The 19,716-nt window shown below is 36.7% G+C and overlaps 1 protein-coding gene across 2 annotated transcripts; it reads left to right on the forward strand.

Moving 5' to 3' along the window:
• The first annotated feature begins 9,404 nt into the window (after window positions 1-9,404).
• LOC148875260 (homeobox protein knotted-1-like LET6) lies at window positions 9,405-17,545 on the forward strand. Of its 2 annotated transcripts, none has more exons than XM_088965623.1 (5): window positions 9,405-10,222; window positions 10,396-11,046; window positions 11,333-11,576; window positions 16,240-16,481; window positions 17,110-17,545. In XM_088965623.1, the coding sequence occupies exons 2-5, from the start codon at window positions 10,684-10,686 to the stop codon at window positions 17,311-17,313; spliced, it is 1,053 nt and encodes a 350-aa protein (XP_088821749.1). In that variant the 5' UTR covers window positions 9,405-10,222; window positions 10,396-10,683; the 3' UTR covers window positions 17,314-17,545. The 2 variants fall into 2 exon arrangements, with proteins under 2 accessions (XP_088821749.1, XP_088821750.1); XM_088965624.1 differs by having other exon boundaries at window positions 9,506-9,999.
• Window positions 17,546-19,716: the final 2,171 nt, after the last annotated feature.

Raw genomic sequence — 19,716 nt, forward strand, 5'->3', positions numbered from 1 at the left:
AATTAAAATGGACTTAATTTACATTAATGGGTGATCCAACTGTTTGTGCCGTGTATTGGTAATTTGGTAGAAATATGCTCCCGTATATATAAAAGCAAAAAGTCCTTATTCGCATCAGGTTTCCTACTGATGCCTAGATGATATAATCCACCATTATTACTTTCTAGTTTACACTTGAACTAGAGGTCCTCCTGATTAACCAGATGACATCAAAGTCTAAAAAGAATTGATTCAATGGGAGAAGATTGTTGATGCTATGGTGGGGTACATGGAGAACATTATTATTTCGTTTAGATGAGCCATTCGGCGAGTTTAGAAGAGTAGATAAAACATGATGTATTGACAAATCTTGACCATTGCTAACGTTGATTTTGTTGCCTGTGATAATGAAAATGGATTGCTTGATTACTCATGGCCCTGAGTCTGGGTATTACATTGTATCATAGGAGCTGACAATAGAGTTTGAGATTCTAGCTACATTGGCCCAAAAGTTGGGGCATTTGCTTGCCGGTTGATATTGAACGAAATGGAAAGACAAAGGCAGGATGGTTTGGTTTCTCACAAACTTGACAAACAAATGATTTTGATTGATTAAGGTAACCTTTGGCATCGATGCTGATTCTTCCTTATTGAGTTTTCAAAAATCGGTGATTTTTCAAAAATCAATGATTTTTATTACTTGGTATCAGTTTTGTCATGTAAACGGATTTTTGAGAAGTTGACTTTGAGTTTGATTGGTACTATTCTCAAAGACTAATTATTTTTGCATTAGAATTATTATTCCATGCCATATCATCCTCAAAAAAAGGAAACAAGATCAGTTGGAAAAATGATGATCCCAAAAATTTCAATGCTGATTCCTCTAACGCTGATGTATCTCTGACATGACAGTGATTTCCGGGAATTTGGCATCAATGCGAAACATCACCCAAGGTTCAAAATATCGATACAACTGATATGCCGGTAGGGGCGTATAACCTGTACCAAGGCTCATTTTCCTTTTTTTTAGTTTTTTTTTTTTCTTTTCAATCTAGTTCAGAGAGGTTGATTTAAGGCGACCCCATCTACCCGTGAGCCATGGTCAGACCCGAAACACCCACTGTGGAGATGTATTGAAAAACCCTCGATACAATATGTATTGACCGATATGGCCCAACTTTGAACTTTGACATCATCTAAGTCCCTCTCAAAGACTCATAATTTGTCCTAGACTAAGGAGAACTTAGATCTTGGGTGGACAGAGTGTGTCCAATCACTACAAGAGATTTCACTTTTTTGAAGGTAGTTTGAGGGGGAGATTTCCTTCAAATGAATCAGCAACTAAAACTTGAGTTGCATCACTTGAGCATGAGATGAGAATGCATATCAAGGTTTTTAAAAAGACCCGGATAGTTAATCGGTCAGGGGTCCGGTTCCAGGGTCGAATGGTCTGACCATCCAAACCAAATGGTTAGCATGTTTTGACAAAAAAATAAAAAATCTTAAAAATTTTAAAAAATAAAAAAACGGTCAAAACCATTGAATGGTTTGAATGCTTCAACTGCCTGGGTCAGTGGTTTGTTGACCAAGTCAACATTTTTTAGCAAAAGTCCAATTTTAATGAAAAACGAAAACCAACCACCTAACCGCTTCCCAATTTTTTCAATCCGACCATCCGGTCTACTCCGATTTTGAAAACCATGATGCATATAGTTATGTGAAAGCTGACTAGCTACCTGAGCCAATACACGCTCCTTTTGATTGAAGATAAAAGTCCTCCCAAGTAGCCAGTGGTCCTGCTTGTGCGAAGAAGTGAATACTAAATTTGTGACATGGGAAGAGGCATCAGCAATGCTATAATATTGTTTCTATGGAGCGACCAACTGCAGTTGGTATTTGAACTTTTGAAAGACCCATTTATATCGACTAAAAGTTAATTGCCAATGAGAAGGGTTAACAGCTGAGCTGAAGTTCAAAGTATTGATTCGTATCATATCTTGGGGTCACTGAAACACTAAATACATGGATGGAGACTGGAGTTAAGACATTTTGCCACTTTTAAACGTTAATACCATTTCTAGAGTTGTCTTAGCTCAATTCCTGAAACCTAATTATTGTTTGCTTATTTAAGGGGGCGGGGCATTTTACAATATAAATGTTTATATTTTCATTTGTTTTTAAAATCGCCGTTAGCAAAAGAAATAAAAACTTGTTATTGAACTCTGTTTTCATTTTCAAAGAAAGAAATAAGTTGGTTTTGTTTAAAAAATCAGTATATGTTTTTGGAACCAACAAAATATTGATTTTTAAAGCAAAAATAAAATTTTTAATATAGAAGGAGGTTGAATAATCAGATGAAAACATGTTTTTTAAAACTAGATTTAAGAACATATTTTTGGTTTCGGTTTTGAAAATAGAAAACGCACACATACAATCAAGAACATGTTTAATTTTTTATGTTTTTATAATTTAATTTTAAGAAACAATCTGTTTTCAATCGAGTTTTGATTTATTTTTAAAACTGACAACAAGAAAAACAATTCACGTTATAGAACGCCCTCTAAATGTATCACCCATTTGAAGTTCATGATACACAATCATGCATATCAATACTTGAACCTTGAGCTGAGCATGCTATAACATATAGTTGTGGTGATAGAGTTTTATGATGATTTTCGACCAAGTTAGGTCGATTTTATGGAACAGTTAAAAAGCGAACAATGTTATGTAAAGTAGAGCATTAGGCAGTTAAGAATGATATTACAAAGAAAATGAATGCAGTGAAAATGTGAACATTTGAATAGATGAATGGAAAAGCTGAAAAAGTTAGGATAAAAAACATATTCATAGGGACCTATAAGTAACCCTGATAGGTGATAAAATGGATGAATGCAATACCGAGGAGAAAGAGACCCATTTGAAGCCGAAAAGTATAAAAGAGATGGGGACAAAACAAAAATGGCATAAACTCAAATAATGCAACCCACAATTTAATAATGAATATGACACTAAATAGAATGGAATTAACAGTGGAACAGGAGTCGTAATATATTGGAAAGAGAGTAGAGGCAATTGCAGTAGCTGAGAATGAAGTGTTGGTATCTTTGTTCGCCATGATTGTTTGTTGAAGAAGACGTTGGTCTGAAGACGGTCTGATATAAAATTTAAGTACCACATGAATAAGTACTTGGTGTTAACCGTACTGAGAGCATTGTTCTGTATTGTATATTGCAAATTGATGCTTTTACAGGAGATAGAACTTGCTGTAAAGGTGTCTCCAGTCTCCATCATTTGTTGTTCTAGAGTAAACAGAACACAAGTATGAAAGTATGCATCACGTGAAATTTCAGGTGGATTTTGGTTGTTGAGAAAGCTGCTGCTGGTCGTGCTTATCGCTAACACTGGCTATTTACCTATGGACATTCATTGAAATCTTACACATTTGCCAGAAAAGTTTTCCGGATGAACGTTGTTGAAATGCTTAAATCTTTAAGTATCTTTGATTCTCTATCACCTTGTTCATCATCTTATTGCATCAACAATCACCTCAGGATAAAGAATATGGAATGAAGCCAAACCGCACAATCCCAGTTGCTATAGTGATGAGGACTTTGTAATGACAGCTGAGAGTGGGCTACCTGTCTGTCGCGTACTACGACCACTGTTTCTCCTGCGCATTCTACCGAACAGGGGGCCGGCACCCGATCAAAACGTTAAATGTGGTAGCAGTAATAATTCATCGTCAAGAGTTGTCTCAGTTATGGAACTATGGGGTCCATTGCGTCATAAACAAGGTGCTTGTGTAGATGCGGTTGCTAAAAGACAAATGGAATTAATGAAGAATTTAAATTTGTTTAAGGCGTTGGATAATATTTTAATCTGTTGTGTGCCTTTGATAACAGCTGAAGTGGCTGAATTATAAGGAGGTATCTTCTTATTATTTCTAAGGATCCGTTTGGTTTATAGTTGACATCGGAATTAATCTTTTAGAATTGAAATTAGAATGGTCTATTCCCATAATTTAAGAATGAGAATTAAAATCAATAAAGATGAGATTTTATAAGACCCTAGGAAATGGCCATCCCTTCAAATAAAAAATGAGATTTTAATTCTGTCCAACCAAATAATTGGAATCAGAATCATCTATTTCAATTCCAAATCTTTATTTCTGTGAATCAAACGGGGCCTAATTCTTGAATATTAATACCTCCCAGCAATGCCTTAACAGTGATTTTCCATTAAATGGCAAGCGAAAGAATACAAGATTACCACTCTATCTATCACACCTGATGTACAGTATGTAGATATGTATATTACAATAATAATGTCCAAAATATCCTTAAACAATGGCTCCTTTCTATAAATGAACAAATTAAATTGCACCGACGTGCAGAGAGGGACCCATTGTATGGGCATGAAGACATGACGATGTCAGCTGGATGATCATGATCAACATTTAGATTTTTGCCATTATTATAAAATTCAGTTTAATGGTTGGATGTTTGGGAATACAAATGGACAATTAAATCAATGTACTTGGAGAGACAAAAAAAAAAAAAAAGAATGAGAGAGGGGATAGTTAGCTATTACAGTGTGCTAGGGTTTCTTTGTCACAGTTAGCTATGACAAATGATATCAAGTGAGTTATTACACTTTTTGATGTAGGAGTCGATTTTCATCATTTTAACTTTGCTTTGTATGTGACCATGAGAAAACTTGACATAAGTGAAGCTATGTCTATCTGCATTTTTATCTAGGCAAAATCTATGATCCATGCATCCACTTCACCCTACACCAAAAGACTGCTGATTGGTTAAACATGATGTTAAGTATATCTTTTTAAACATGAAAGTAGCCTATATGAAATGTGAATTAATGAAAAGTGATGAACAAACTTTAATTTGATTTATTGAGATTTGGATTTAACATGTATTCAATATTAATAAATACATTATAGTTGAACTATTATATCTATATATGTATATAATTAAGAAATTTGCCTACATACAAAAGTTAAATCAAAGTATCTTATCTGTAAGGTTAATATTTCACTTTCACATGCCCTTACACTAGTGATTTACAAAACCTTTCGACAATGAGTTCCATGGAGGCATCGAAATTTCAAGGGAATTTTAAGCCATTGCCAAGTGAAATGAGGTTTTAAATAATTTTCTATTTAAATTTCTTGAAAGTAGATAAATTACCTTCTTAAAGATACTAATTAATTTGCTGTGCAATGTGCCAATTGGTTGGTTGATAAATCTCTCATTGGTTGTAGGGGAGATGTAGAATCAAATCCTGCCTACACTCAGGTCCTCCGGTGCAGCCCCTTAAAACAAATAATGATAATAATAATAATAATAATAATAATAATAATTTGTTGTCCTCTACTTTTTCACCCAAAAAAGCAAGAATCCATTTAGGATGTTCTGAGCTCCAAAATGACTAAAGCTGAATTAATAAATCATTCAAGTCGGCCCCTTAGTTGTTACCAAACAACTGTAAATCTTCTAGAGAATTCTCCCAGGGCTAAGGTATTAGGAGACACTTTGTTATTCAAATAACTTCGTACTTGTTTTTGTTAGGAGTGCTTACAGTTCGACTAATCGACCATTAACTAAAATCAAACCCAAGCCGATTAACTGGTTGATTGGTTCGACTAACCACTAATTTGGTTCATCAGTTTTTTGGTTATTTTATTTTATAATATATATTAGAAATAAATATATAATAAAAAAATTAAAAATACATATAAAAATATTATATTATAAATAATAAATAATATTATATATATTTGCATATATAATACATATATTTACTTATAATATATATAATATACCAATTGGTTCAGTTAACCACCAATTTTTTATATTGGTTAATTGAAACTCAACGGATCAGTTTGATTAATCGGAATTTTTTATTTGATCTCATTGGTTCAATCCAGTTTTTCTTGATCACCTCTGATTTTTGTGTATCATCTATTCACCACACAAGCAACTTATGTATGCTAATTGTATGTGGTTGTTGGCAATCAGTGGTTTCAAAACCAGCAAAGTGGCATTTTTTTTGTCGTGATATCTGAACATTGCATCTAACATTCAAGAATTCTTGAATGGTTGAAAAAATTAATCATACAAATATTCAATCAATGCTTAATTACGCATCATGGTTCATTTCTTTTGGATGATATGGGATTTCCTGAAAGCAAAAACTGTGATGCAAAGTGAAATATTATGGTAATATCTCTCCATGATATTAAATTATGCACGAGAGATATTCCTGAAATAAGGATGGATGTATTTTTACATTTCCGGGGCTCCTTTTGCAGTTATGGTTAAAATAACAGGAACATTTTCAAAAGTTATTGGCATGGCACTTATGGTTATGGCCATACCTCCCGTTTTTTAATACCCTGAACCGAACACTACCTAAAAGATTGAAACTCACTATTTTCAAAATATTATTGTCACATAAATAAGTATTTATTTTATTTTACTTTTTTTTTGTTTTCTATTTGAACCTCTCTTATATATACACCTCAGTTAATGGAATTTACTTCAACTTTTACCATTTGTGTTTGTGGGTTCAACCGTTAAAGCATAACAAGAACATAGCAAAGGTGAAAAAGAGAACAAACCCTATTCTCAAACAAATCAAGTTGTCATTTTGTTAAAGAAACAAATCAAGCTGTTGCGGTTGGAAGCTTGCGGATGACTTACAAATGTACTGGCTGTACCCGATCCATGTGTGAAGTGATGGGATTTGTTTATTTTATTCAAAATCAAATCTCTCTCTCTCCTTCCCTGGTTAACTTAAAACCTTTTCTTTTTTATAAATAAAACTTTTAAGCCACGAATTCATGTGATAACAATGCAACAGAGTACTACAAACAAGAAACGTTATATCCTGAAAACGAGTGTCTGGTAAGCAGTTCGCATCCTCTTCAATCACAAGGCACCTCTTAAGCTCAGCGTGGAAAGAATAGAAAGCAAATATATAAAATATAAGATTTTTGTACTCTTTTCAAACTCAGTTTTAGTAACCAATTAACATGGTATTTGGAAGTATGGGCGTTTTTTGGAATCAACCAACATAATGTAGACAGTGAGTAATACTATGCTGTTTGATAAGATTGTTTGGTTCCTAAAACAGTGTTTAATTACCAGGATTGTTTGGTGCAATAAAAAACTGCACCAAACAATGGAGAAATAAGAAATATTGGAAATATTGGTTATTTGGTGCAATAAAATATACCAAACAATGCTTAATTACAAACAGGATTGTGAATTTGTGATTGAAAATATCTTAATATATTGTTATTTAATCCCAAGAAGCTAGTCAATATGAGGTGATTAAAAAAACTGCAATCACAGAGATTTAGGTCACACTGTATGGTGGTTAGGAGAGAGTTTTTGAGGGGTTTCTGCTGTTTGATTTGAGGGTTTGTTTTGTTTTGTTTGGATGTGTTCTTAACTTTTATGACACTGCTGGTTGCAAATAGTACCTGTTATTGATTCCTTCTTGCTTATTTTTATTCTCTCATGATCATGGATAAGACTTAAAGGTGAGCCAGTAAAAGCTTGGGCTGGCTTCACAGCCTTCACTTCCCATGTCCCTCCTCCACCCTTGCAGCAGTGACATCTCTCCCAACTTTCCCTTCTTTTCTTTTCTCACGCAGCAGCCCCGTCTTTTGACGGATTCCCATCGTATACCCTAACCCTAAAACCTACCCTCTTTGCTTCCTCCAAACCCTAAACCCATTTTTCTACTTCTTTTTCTCCTTTTCACTGTGAGTGAGATGTGATTTGGGGGTATTTTTGTCTTTTAATAAACTTTACTTTAATCATTCCATCCCACCCGCACCCAGTCTTCTGTATTCAAAATTTTGGACGTGCCCAAATCAAATTCCCTTATAACTGCATACTTAATTTTGATTAAGAGAAAGTTTTCTGGACGGGTTTTCTTCTTTCCTCTGGACGAGCTATATGTTATTCTTCTCTTCTCTTGGTCAATGTGGTCATGTGGATGGAGCATGAAGAGTGCAGCCGGCATCCAATCAAAATTCTAAACCGCCCGTCAAAAATGTTATCCTTCCGTAAAATGTGATGTCAGCTTACGTACAATGACGTGGCAGAAAAGCTGTTTCCTGCCACGACTGATTTTTCGGTCGTGCAGTGCAGATATTTCATCTTTTACACTAGGCAACTCTTAAATTTATCTATTTATAGTATTAAGGGAAAATCTTTGATGCCGAAAACACATGATACCCCGAAAAGATTTCGCCAATCAAAACCACCCGTCTCCCCCAGTGAGTTTTGATCGATGACATCTGATTGATGATTACTCTTATGATACCGGTTGATTGGTTTTAAGTTTTTTTTCGGTATCATGTGTCTCCCCTGCCATAGTTGAACCCGTTGGGATTCTGAGAGATCTGAACGCGTTCAGAAATGGTCAAATTATTTGCCCGAATTGGATAGATCGAACAAATATAATATTTACTGGGCCAATAAGGATACACCATTATCAGCTAAAAAGGGAGAATCGTGGCGTTAGATGTATTGCTACGGCCCCACCAAGACGTCACATCATCTACTTCAAGGTGGGGCCAATGGCAAAACAGTCTTTGATTTCCTTCGTCAATGTCGTAGCAAAAAGAGGTTTAGGTTGACGTGGCGCATTTGGGTTCTCGCCGGTGCCGATTTGCCGTCAAATAGGAAACACCTCCGGTTGTAGAGAAAAGTTGTCTATTCATGGACCTATCTCTCTACAACTCTACCTTATTCTTCTTCCTGCTATTACAGAATTATTATTTTAATTAGGAAGTTGGATCCAACCATGTGGGCATGTTTAATTTCATTTCATATATATTCTTGTAAGCAACTCAAGACTCCAAAGTACTGGTGGGTCTCTAAACTGTTTGTGGTAGCGTCCAATCAATGGCTCAGATTTCACAAGAAGGAAAAATGATTTGTGAGATCGAGTTGGCTGGTAACAAGTAATCGGAGGAGGATGGGTTTACAATTTACATAGGACAACGTTGATTGGAAACGTGGACGGACGGGTTTTCGGGTCCAAAGAGAACAGTTAATACAGTGGTGTGAGAGAGAGAGTATGAATGATGGTGCAAGGAAGGTTGAAATTTCTTCTTTCACAGGACAAGAGGGAATAGTATGGCAGTAGCAATTTGTGTGGTATTCAGTTCACCAAAGGTAGTTCAAAAGTTCTCATTTTGTCTGAAAGTTGACAGCTGCTTTGACATAAATCGACGAAGAAGAGAACGAATGACAATGAAGGAAAAAAATTTACCCACACGTTACGAGTTAATATTGAATCCTTGTTTATTATTCTAATTAGAGAATAGACTAGTCTATAAGATAAAGATATTACGTCAAATAAAGGTAGCATGAGTACGTTACTGTGTAGAAGCTGGTGGTGAGATTCCTCGGCCTCGTATTGGGCAGGCAGAGCCAAGGACACTCCTCTCTCTCTCTCTCTAAAGCCCAACCGATTCATCCACAGAGCCATCGTGACTATGACAGAGAGAGAGAGAGAGAGCAAAAAAAAAAAAAGGAGGGGGGAGGAGGAGGAGGAAGACCGGAAGAGAAGATATAAGGTCAGAGAGAGAGAGAAAAAAAAAAGGAGGGAGAGAGAGCAGCCGGGAGGGAGAGCTCGTTGGAGGTGCATAGAATAGAATAGGGTTAGCAGAGCAGGGATAAAGAGGGAGAGACATTCGGACTGTCCAACTAAGGAACTTGGCCAGCTTTTCTGTAGCTTCTCTTTACTTTTCCCACAGTGAATAATTACAGATTAGATGGGGTGAGATTAATAATAGGGGAGAGAAAGAGAGAGAGAGCGTGTGTGTGCGAGCAGGAGAAGATGAAAGGAAAAGAAATAGAGAGAGAGAGAGAGAGAGGTAAATGAGGGGGAACACGACAATCCATGAGCGAATATTAAATGAGTGGCCGGATTTCCGTCAACAGCACCGTGCCCCAAAAATCTTTCACTCCATCTCCGCTGGTACTATTGGCTATCCTCGATTTGATCGTTTCTTTCTACATGTCTCTCTCTTTCCATCTCTTGTCTCTAGTTTCGCTTTAGGTCTAGCCTGTAAATTTGCAGCTGGATCAGTGGCAGTGCAAGAAACGAGGGGGGGAGGGTTTTCATCTCGGGAAGGAAAAGCTTTCCTGCAGAGAGGCCCAAGGATAACATCGGGCGCCCGTTCTTATTTCTTGCACCATATGTAAAACCTCGCGTGCTCTCTGTGTTGTTACTACTTGCTACTAGTCTCTCTCTCTCATCTCTTCTCACAGTTCTCGCTCACTATTTTATCTCTCTTCAGTCTTCTCTCACTGTTCTCGTCCCAGAGAGAGAGAGAAATAAAGGAGGGACTGAACTAATGCTGTTAATGTACAGGAAACAAAAAACATCCATTTTCCAAAGGAAGTCTGAAAACTGAATCTGCTTTACAGACCAGCAAGGAAGAAAATCCCCCCAAACTGACTACTACTACATAGGATTTTCTGTAAAAAGGCCGAAAGCGGTAGCATGAAAACCGGGAGAGTTCTGGAGAGATAACAACCAAAAGAGAAAGGAAGCAAATATGAGTGGGAGTCAGATAGAGATGTTGTAGTTATGGTTATTTAACAAGGCAAAGCAATCAATATATATCTAGTACAAGGCACTGAGAGAGAGAGAGAAAGAATGGAGGGTAGTCCTGCTAGAAATTCTTGTTTGATGAGTTTTGGAGATAACAGTAATGGACTTTCTTCCTTGATGATGATGCCTCTCATGACTTCTCCTAATGCAGAAACGAATAGTCTTTTTCTTCCTCTACCTTCCAGCAACAATCATAACAGCAGCAGTGGCTCCTCTCTGATTCTCGACGACGGCAGCAACAATAATAACAACAACAACAGCAATCCTGGATGTTATTTCATGGAGAACAACAGCAGCAGCAGCAGAAACAGCAACAATGACAACAGTAATAGTAGCTCTATCAGGGCTAGGATCCTGGCGCATCCTCAATATCCTCGTCTCCTTTCGGCCTACGTCAATTGTCAAAAGGTGAACGATGATTAGCAATATATATATATAACCAGAACAAACTTACTCAAGGCAAATATAATACTGAAGATTGACTGGGATCTCATATCTATCTTCTTTCAATCGTAAGGTTTTGATTCCAGTAAACAAAAGATTAACCTTAAAATCAATCTGTTGCTTCGTGTTTTACTAAGGAGGAGCTAAGAACCCATTAACGGAACAAAAGCTAAGAACCCATTAATCCTTGTCATGTTTATTTCTTTTTCTTATCGTCTGATCTTTCTACAAGATAAAACAAACCGAACAGGTCGGAGCACCTCCTGAAGTGGTGGCGAAGTTGGAGGAGGCATGCGCGTCCGAGGAGGCCATGGGCCGCACCGGAAGGGGTTGCATCGGCGAGGACCCAGCGCTGGATCAGTTCATGGAGGCCTACTGCGAGATGCTCACCAAGTACGAGCAAGAGCTCACGAAACCCTTTAAAGAAGCTATGATGTTCCTCTCGAGGATCGAGTGCCAGTTCAAAGCCCTCATTGTTTCTTCTGTAGATTCTGGTGACGCCCTTTCTCCTTCCTCCATTATATTATTTAACTATTCTTTTGTTTTGATCACTGAAATTGTTTCTTAAATATTAGTACAACAACGTCCTACAGCAAGCCATGCCCATGCATGTTGGCCTATGCATTGGCCAACTGACAAAGAAATATAGGTTGTTTCTCTTTGCCTGATTATTATTTTTCAAGCATATTTGTTCAATGAAAAACCAGAGATTCCTACATTTCTTTCCTCCTTATTACATTCATATAGACGGGATTATAGATGTGGGTAGGCAAGTACCGGTTATTTTGATTCTCTTCTCGTTTTCTGAGATCTGAGGTCGGTCTTTTCTTGCTTTGTTTCATATAACAATTTTCAGGCGCAGCATCTTTATCATCTGACATGTTTCTGCAGTTGATAGGATGGGGAATGGCTGGTTGTGAATACTTTTGAAGGTTTGGTTTGTGTTTCTTTATATCTGAACCAGGTGAAACGTATTCTTTCCTTAATCCTTTCTATTTAACGATTGTAAACTATGAAGTCTGGAGAAATGAGTGATGCAAAAGCACTCAAACACAGCGAGGGAGTACTTCTCTGGAAGATCTGGGTGCCAGTCTGGAATGCTATTTTTTATTTTTTGGGTAAATCCTAGAATATGCGACCCTGAGTGCAAGTTTGGTTTAATTTCATATCCTTTCGAAATAAATATATGTTGCATCACAGCAACTTACTACAGTCTTTATTTTTGAGTTATAATGAAAAACTACGTCCTAAATTAATCTCTGGTTAATAATAAGCTTTTTAAAGCTACCATCTATAATTTCTCAGTTTGTAGCCTAAAATTAATGTACTTATATTGTGTAGATGATGTAGTTCATTTGGATGGAAAATTTCTCCTTCCTACTGCTTCTTTATAAAGTGAATCTCTACAAGATTTTGGTGCCAGCAAACCCCCCCACCCCCCAAAAAAAAGAAAAAGAAAAAGAAAAAGAAAAGAAATAAAATATTCCCCCAAAAAAATACAAAGAAAAGAAATAAAATATTATTAGTTCTTGCAATGGTTTAAAGCTTGAATGTGATCCTAATATGAATTGTTTTGCTGGACTTCTCGTTGTTTTTCACCTTTTGTTTTTTTTGTCTTAGGTTTTCTTTCCCTTTATTTTATGATGATGATCTTTTTAACCATTCGTATGTGTTGGAGAACAAGAGTAAGATGCAATATATCTTTTGCTTTTTTAAGGGCAATGAATGCTTTTTATGAATTCTGGATTGAAGCTAAGCTTGCCTATTGCTTCTGACTTGTGTATTTCCTGAGAAAATAGAAAGGAAAGAACTAAAGTCCTTGATATCCTTCTGTTGTAAAAAGATCAAAACCCTTTTCTAAGTTGAATACCCACACATTAATCAGCTGGAGCCACCCTTCCATATGTCTCTTATGCAATATAAGTGCTCATGTTGATCATCGTATAATTGTCAATTCAACTGAAAGGACCATTACTCTTGTCCGTGTTTACTTGAGACGAAGTAGATGAATTTTATGTCTGTTCTTATAATGCATTATTGTACCATGCCATATGGGGATATGGGTAGAGTTGAATTGTGGTCTGAACAGATAATCTTTTGGTACTACAAGTCACTAAATTAAATGTACTCCCGTTATATTTTAGAAAAGAAAGGAACATGATGACATAAGATGGTTGAAGCTGTTGAAGGAATGTGGAATCTCAAAAAGGGTCAATTGAGGTATGCTTAATGTCCAATGAATTGGCATTGCCATATTCAAGGGCAATGTCAGTTTTGTGCTTCAGATTTGGGAGAGAAGGAAATCTACTCCTATCTAGCTCAAGGTCTTCTACTGAATGCTGTATGGTGCAAGTGGGCTAGTTTACTCCTCAGATTTGGATGGCACTGCCTCTAGAAGTATGTTCTCTCTTGCTAAGGCATAGGAGCTGGCTGCAAGCTGTTGCAAGTGGTGGAAAACATTCATGTTGGTCTACGCTATGGAGAAATTAGTTTGGTCAGAGTAGATTGCTTTTGAAGGGCTTTTAAGAGTAATCATTGTAAGATGACCACAAAGAAAAACAGTGCCTTAGAAATCGATCAAGTAATGAGGGTAGGAGAGGGAAGTTCTTAGAATTGCACACCTAGTCATCCTAACTTTGAATCTAATTAAAATTCCATCGGATATTTTATCGGTATATTTTCAAATACAGACAAAATAATCTTCTTTTCTTTACCACCAGACTAAAACCTGCAGCTAAGCAATTTGGGCTTTCTTAAATGATGAAGATTCTGATGAAGATGTTTCTCTACCAATTTGATGGCCTGAATAACCTGATCATATAGAAAAATCTACAAAGTGACTACAGAAGGCTTTCTTTAAAAGAAATCCAAAAATAATAATAAAAATCTGAAAAAAAAAAAGATTGACTGGAAGATGCAAGGTAACCTGACAGCAAGGAGAGAACAATCTAATAAATGTTTTTATATAAAATTCGTTATAATTTAGTACAAAAAATGTAAGTGTGCATGTATATGTGAGAGAGTTTTCAATTAAATGAGATGAATTAATAATAATAAGAGAATAACAAAATGAGTACTTTTGGTTTGACACATCTTTTTTATAAATGAGAAAAGAAAATGGAGATTAGCCAAAGGATAACAATATGTTAAATAGGGTGGGCTTAGAAGAGGCATATGTTCCACTAGGATGCCATATTAAATCTAGAGAAAGCATTTGTTGCATGTTCTTTGAACTGTGATTATAGTAGGGCATTAAGTAGAAAACAGACAAGATGGATGCAATTGTTATCTGGTTCTAATGAGAATCATGTATATTTTATATCTAACTTTCATCCTATTCCTATAAGTGATGGCATGTCGCATCTCTGTTAAGCATTATTCCCATTGTTGATAACACATTTCCTAACAGAGGCGACAAGTTTGGAGTGACACAAGAGGAGGGAGTTTGAGGCCTAAACATTTTCTTTTGTTCCTTGCTTAAGTGATGCTGTAGTTCATTCTCTAGTGTATCATTGATTTGACCACTTGGAGTCTTAATCTTCTAGTTGTGGTTGGTGGAAGCTTTAAATGTTGATAGTGAAACTGTGTTTTCTTCAAGTCTTGGTAATCAGACTAATTCAAGTGTTGTTATTAGAGATGTTGGTTAGTTGTTGTTGTGTCTTGTTCTATTGGATGTTTGTATTTTGTAGTTCTTTTCTTTATTAGTGAATTTTCTTTGTTTTCTACCAAAAAGAAATACTTATTGCAGTGCTTCACATTAGTTCTCAGGGTTGTGTTTATCCGTGGAAGCCTTTCATATGTTTTCACATTGTATTTACACTTGGTTAGATCAGTGATTTTCATTGTTGATCATGTCTACATTCCAAGATCATTGCGTCTGTTTTGTTCATCATTATTTGTCACCAGAAATTCTTTTCACAAAGGAAATCTCTTTGGAGTGCAAATGCAAAAAAATGTAGTGATCTTTTATCCCAATGTGGGTATAGAGCTTTGTTATAACTGGATGTGTTTGAGATTCACCATATTGGTACAAGTGCTTGTCACTGCTGCAGTTTAGATCAGTATTAAATTTCAATAATTAGTTTAATCTTAAATGATTTTCCTTAATTAGGAATTATCTATATAAAACTATAATTATGATAAATTATTATTAGTAAATTCTGAGTCCTTTTCGGGTCTTCAAATCAACATTGGCCAAAAGACTTTCTAGCTTAAGCCGTATAAAATGCAGCTTTGTTGAATGTGCTTATAGCAGCACAAGTGGATGGGATTTTGTAGTCTATTGGATGCATCAAACAATTTGATCTCATTGCACAAATCAGTACTTTGTCTTTGGTGTTTGACAAGACAGAGTTGGTACATAGGAGTTTTGAATGTATAATATTGAATATAAAGCCTTGTGGTAGTTTTGACTTTGTACTTAAAATTCTGAAAAGTTTCATGCCTTGAATTCATTATATATGGAGACTTCTCTCTTTTCTAACTTTTTTTGCAACACTTTTTTCCTTTTGTCCTCTAGATGTAAGATTTTGTTTTAATTATTTAACTAAATGGACTCAATTTGTAATATTTTCAGAAAGGATTTGAAGGATTCAATGGGTTAATCAGGGACTAGTTTGTCCTGCCTCCATACTTTGATTGCTGCCATCATCTTTTTAAGGTTTATATTCAAATGCATGCTTATGAAACCATCTTGGTTCTGGGCCCACTAACTTGCTACTTGATGCCCAAATTAATCAGTACAATCAAGAACATAGATTGTTTTTGGTCAATTACATAGTACTTGTTTCCTTTGTAGTACCATATTTTTTAATTTATTTTTATTCTATTTTCTGGAGCTTGGGCTTTTGCCAAAGAACCCCTGCCTGTTTATACAACTTTTTTCCTATTCATGGGTGTAGAAAAGTAGGATCTATTGATTTGTGCAATGAGAAAATCTTGGCCTAACAAGTGACAATGTGGGTCACAGTCTGAGCAAATGCTTTGTGCAAAAAAATGCCAGGGTTGGGTCTGTTTGCAGTCCACCCTGGCACCCCTCCCCCACCCCCCACCCCCCACCCCCCGGTTGGGATCACCATTGGATGTTATCCGTCTCTTTTACATGAATGCAAATATCTAAAGTTTGTAAGTGAATTGCTCATGGGTCTCTATTGTCAGGTTGTGGTGAGGTTGATCGCAATGGATCATCTGAGGAAGACGTTGACGCAAGAAGCAATTATATAGATCCTCAAGCAGAAGACAAGGAGCTAAAAGGGCAACTTTTGCGGAAGTACAGTGGATACCTTGGCAGTCTCAAGCAGGAATTTTTGAAGAAGAAGAAGAAGGGGAAGTTGCCAAAGGAAGCCAGGCAACAATTGCTGGATTGGTGGAGCAGACACTACAAATGGCCTTACCCTTCGGTATCTTTATCTTGCACAGTCCTTTTTAATTACTGGTTGAAAAACAATGTCTGAAAATATTAGGATCCTGAAATTTTCATAATATACATTTTTCTTTAGTTGACATATTAGCCGGCACTTTTCTACAACTGAAACCAATCAACCTGATCTTATCTGATGTATGCATTTTCTTTCTCAGCTTTTCTGAGTTGCTATTTGAACTCTCTGCAACATCCATTTAAACCATAAAAACTCACAGATGTTATAATTATGTTTCAAGATGATTTTTGTCCCAGATAATCTGGTGAACCCCAATGCTCTATACAAGGAACAAGTGGCTAATTAGAGATCCCAAACTTTCCTTGTTTGAATCTTACTGAAGACTGTACCATCTCAAGGATGCTGCTGTGGTGCCTCCCCTGATCCTATCTTTTGCGTTTGAGTGATACAGGCCACAGAGAGCTACTTGCAGTCTTGCACATTGACTGATTAACTTTGGTGCATATAGATTTTTCTTTTTATAATTTGGATCCCCCCCCCCCCCCCCGTTTGATATTGTGATCTAAGTTACTGATCTAACTTAGGTGGCGCATGTAGAGTCAGATGCTGTCAAATGCGTTTTAAGTAGTTCAGTTTAATTGTTCTACAGGAGTCCCAGAAGCTGGCACTTGCAGAGTCTACCGGTCTGGATCAGAAGCAGATAAACAACTGGTTCATCAATCAGAGGAAGCGCCACTGGAAACCTTCAGAAGAGATGCAGTTTGTGGTGATGGATGCAGCTCATCCGCATTACTACATGGACAGCGTCCTCAGCAATCCCTTTCCTATGGACTTCACACCTACACTCCTTTAACGGTGAAGACAGCAATCCGACATTACTAGTTTTGGCGTGCATCTTTTCTCGACCATCTGTAAGGTACTAAATGTTGTGTAGTTGCGGTATAACCCTGAGCCGCTAACGTGGGAACATCTATATCTCATCCTTGTATTGGATTTCCTCTTCTCGATTTCTCGACCCTTGTATGGACCCTAGACTGATGGATCTAATGGCTGTTTGTCAATGTAATATTGTTTTATTTTGTTAATCTTTGTTTCTTAGGTGTGTTGGTCGCACATCCAGCCTCTCTGGTAATGGGCTTAGCATGCTTTGTCGTTGGAGTGGACTGCTGCATTAGAAGGGGACAATCTCCCTGACGGGGAGCTAGTACTTTGGCTGATGCAGCCTGCAGAGTCTTTAGTACTCCTACAGCCTATGTTCATTGTTGACTGCGAGTATTAGAAAAACAGGATATACGAGCGTGTCGCTTTAGTACTGTTATCTGTTGTGATATACTAGTGTCGACTCTCGACTGTTCTGCTGCTACTCTTCTATTAGTTTGTTGATTTCGCCTGTTGTTTGTTTAAGTTCCAGTCCGTCGTCGGAGTCGATGGCACGGCCGAGCCCCATGTACGTAGTACGGCTCGACTGCTGTCCCCCAGTGTCATCCTGGCAAAACACAACCACAATACCCCTATTTATTCATCGAGTTTCAATTCACCGCCGTAGCATCACTCATGATAAAATTGGCAAATTAATGGCGTGACATGGTTTTGTCAAAATTGGCAAACCCGAAATGAACCGATCGAATAAGCAAGAGAAGTAAAACTCTGCTCGATCGCAAGTCAGCCTCTTTGGTATGTTGGTGTTCCTGTCGTGTGGTTCTCTGTTTAATCGTCACCAATGCCGAGAGATGGAAACGTGATAAAAGCTCAAAAATATAATGGTCTGATTGATTTCTCTGAAGAATGCTGTTTAAAGTGAAAGCTAGTTTTAATTTTGGCTTCCAAATCTTGTAAAAATGATGAAAAAGATGCTGATTAATGTAGCCTTGTCTCACTCGTGAGTTGTGAATGAGATAAAAAATGCTTCCATTCTTGTTTTTCAAATAGAGATCTATTCTTTCAACTTATTAAATCACAACCCAGAAGATAAATAACGATACCGAGCCAACTGGTGTTGAAACCAACCGCAATCTTTCTTCTGTTAACTTTCCGGCGACATGCATTGGTGGAGAATGAACTTTCTTTCCATTGCTACCAAAGTCCCTAAGACAGACAAGTGGTTAAAAAGCTAAAACCAGTTTTGGCGACTTCCATTTGTAGAGTTCTGTTCTTTTACTTTTACGTTTATCGTTGAACTGTAGCGGTTGTGGCTTCACTATTTGGCTATGGTGATTGTCGGTGGTGACCATGCGTGGGCTGATGGCAACGAACTTGCGTACTTGATCCGTTGATCGACGCCAACCAGGTTGGACCATGTTCTACGGGTGGGGTCCGTCCTGCTCAAGCTCAACCAACCAACTTTACTTTATTCTTCCGAATCTGCAGCAGCAGCTCCTGATACATCTAGGCTTCTCTATCTCTCTCCCCTTGTCGGACTGGCTTTTCTTCGATTGATGGAACACAAAGTTATTGATATGCTTAATATCGAAATCTTTTACTTTATTTTTTTCCCGTACAATGTCTTTCCGGCATAGATTTTCCTCTACTGGTTTTTTTCTATTATATTTTATGCTTAAAAGGAGAAATTTTATACAGTATATATGATAATTTTGCTAATCACTTGTTTTATCAACATATAAACAGTTCACTATTTTATTGCAATGTTTTAAAACTTAAATCAGGAACCAAACCATTTTTATCTCCAGCTTGTGGGTCACCATTTTTTATTTTTTATTTGTGAAACAATATTAAAGATTGTGATTTGAAGCTAAAAAAACAGTTTTTTTTTCTGAAAAATACGTATAGGCCCAATGCAGATTTTTGAATTTCATTTCAGAGCTATAAACATTCAAAATGTTAAAAACCCCACTATACACCAATGCCGACCTGTGAATTGGCATCAACTCTGGCACCTACTCCAACTGTACTTTGAGCTTAAAATTTTTGACCCTAGGCTGAACCGTCATTCTTACTTTTTTTGACAAAAATAGTAGAGCAAGACGTATTGGGACACATAGATCTTGAAAGTTACCCAAAAATAAAAATTAAAATTAAAATAAAATAAAAGACTATCCCAAGACATTGGAGTGCAAAATTATGACCTTCAAAAGTTTGCATACACATGTGCAATTCATGACACGTCATTAGGTCAAATGAATCAACAATCCAACCGCTCAAGTTAAACAACTTTTTGACCTGATCAACAATTTTGATCAATTCCCAATCTTTAATATAACCATACCTGGAATCATGGCCAAGTGATATAATAAGGCCT

This window comes from Nelumbo lutea, chromosome 1, assembly GCF_056320005.1.
Source record: "Nelumbo lutea isolate HS-2025 chromosome 1, American lotus-T2T, whole genome shotgun sequence".
NCBI classification, from domain to species: Eukaryota; Viridiplantae; Streptophyta; class Magnoliopsida; order Proteales; family Nelumbonaceae; genus Nelumbo; species Nelumbo lutea.

Excerpts from the sequence above, each read along its gene's own strand:
- LOC148875260 (XM_088965623.1), top strand. The coding sequence starts at position 10,684 with ATGGAGGGTAGTCCTGCTAGAAATTCTTGTTTGATGAGTTTTGGAGAT. Across the intron at positions 11,047-11,332 it reads CCTACGTCAATTGTCAAAAG|GTCGGAGCACCTCCTGAAGT; the intron begins GTGAACGATGAT and ends CAAACCGAACAG. Across the intron at positions 16,482-17,109 it reads ACAAATGGCCTTACCCTTCG|GAGTCCCAGAAGCTGGCACT; the intron begins GTATCTTTATCT and ends ATTGTTCTACAG.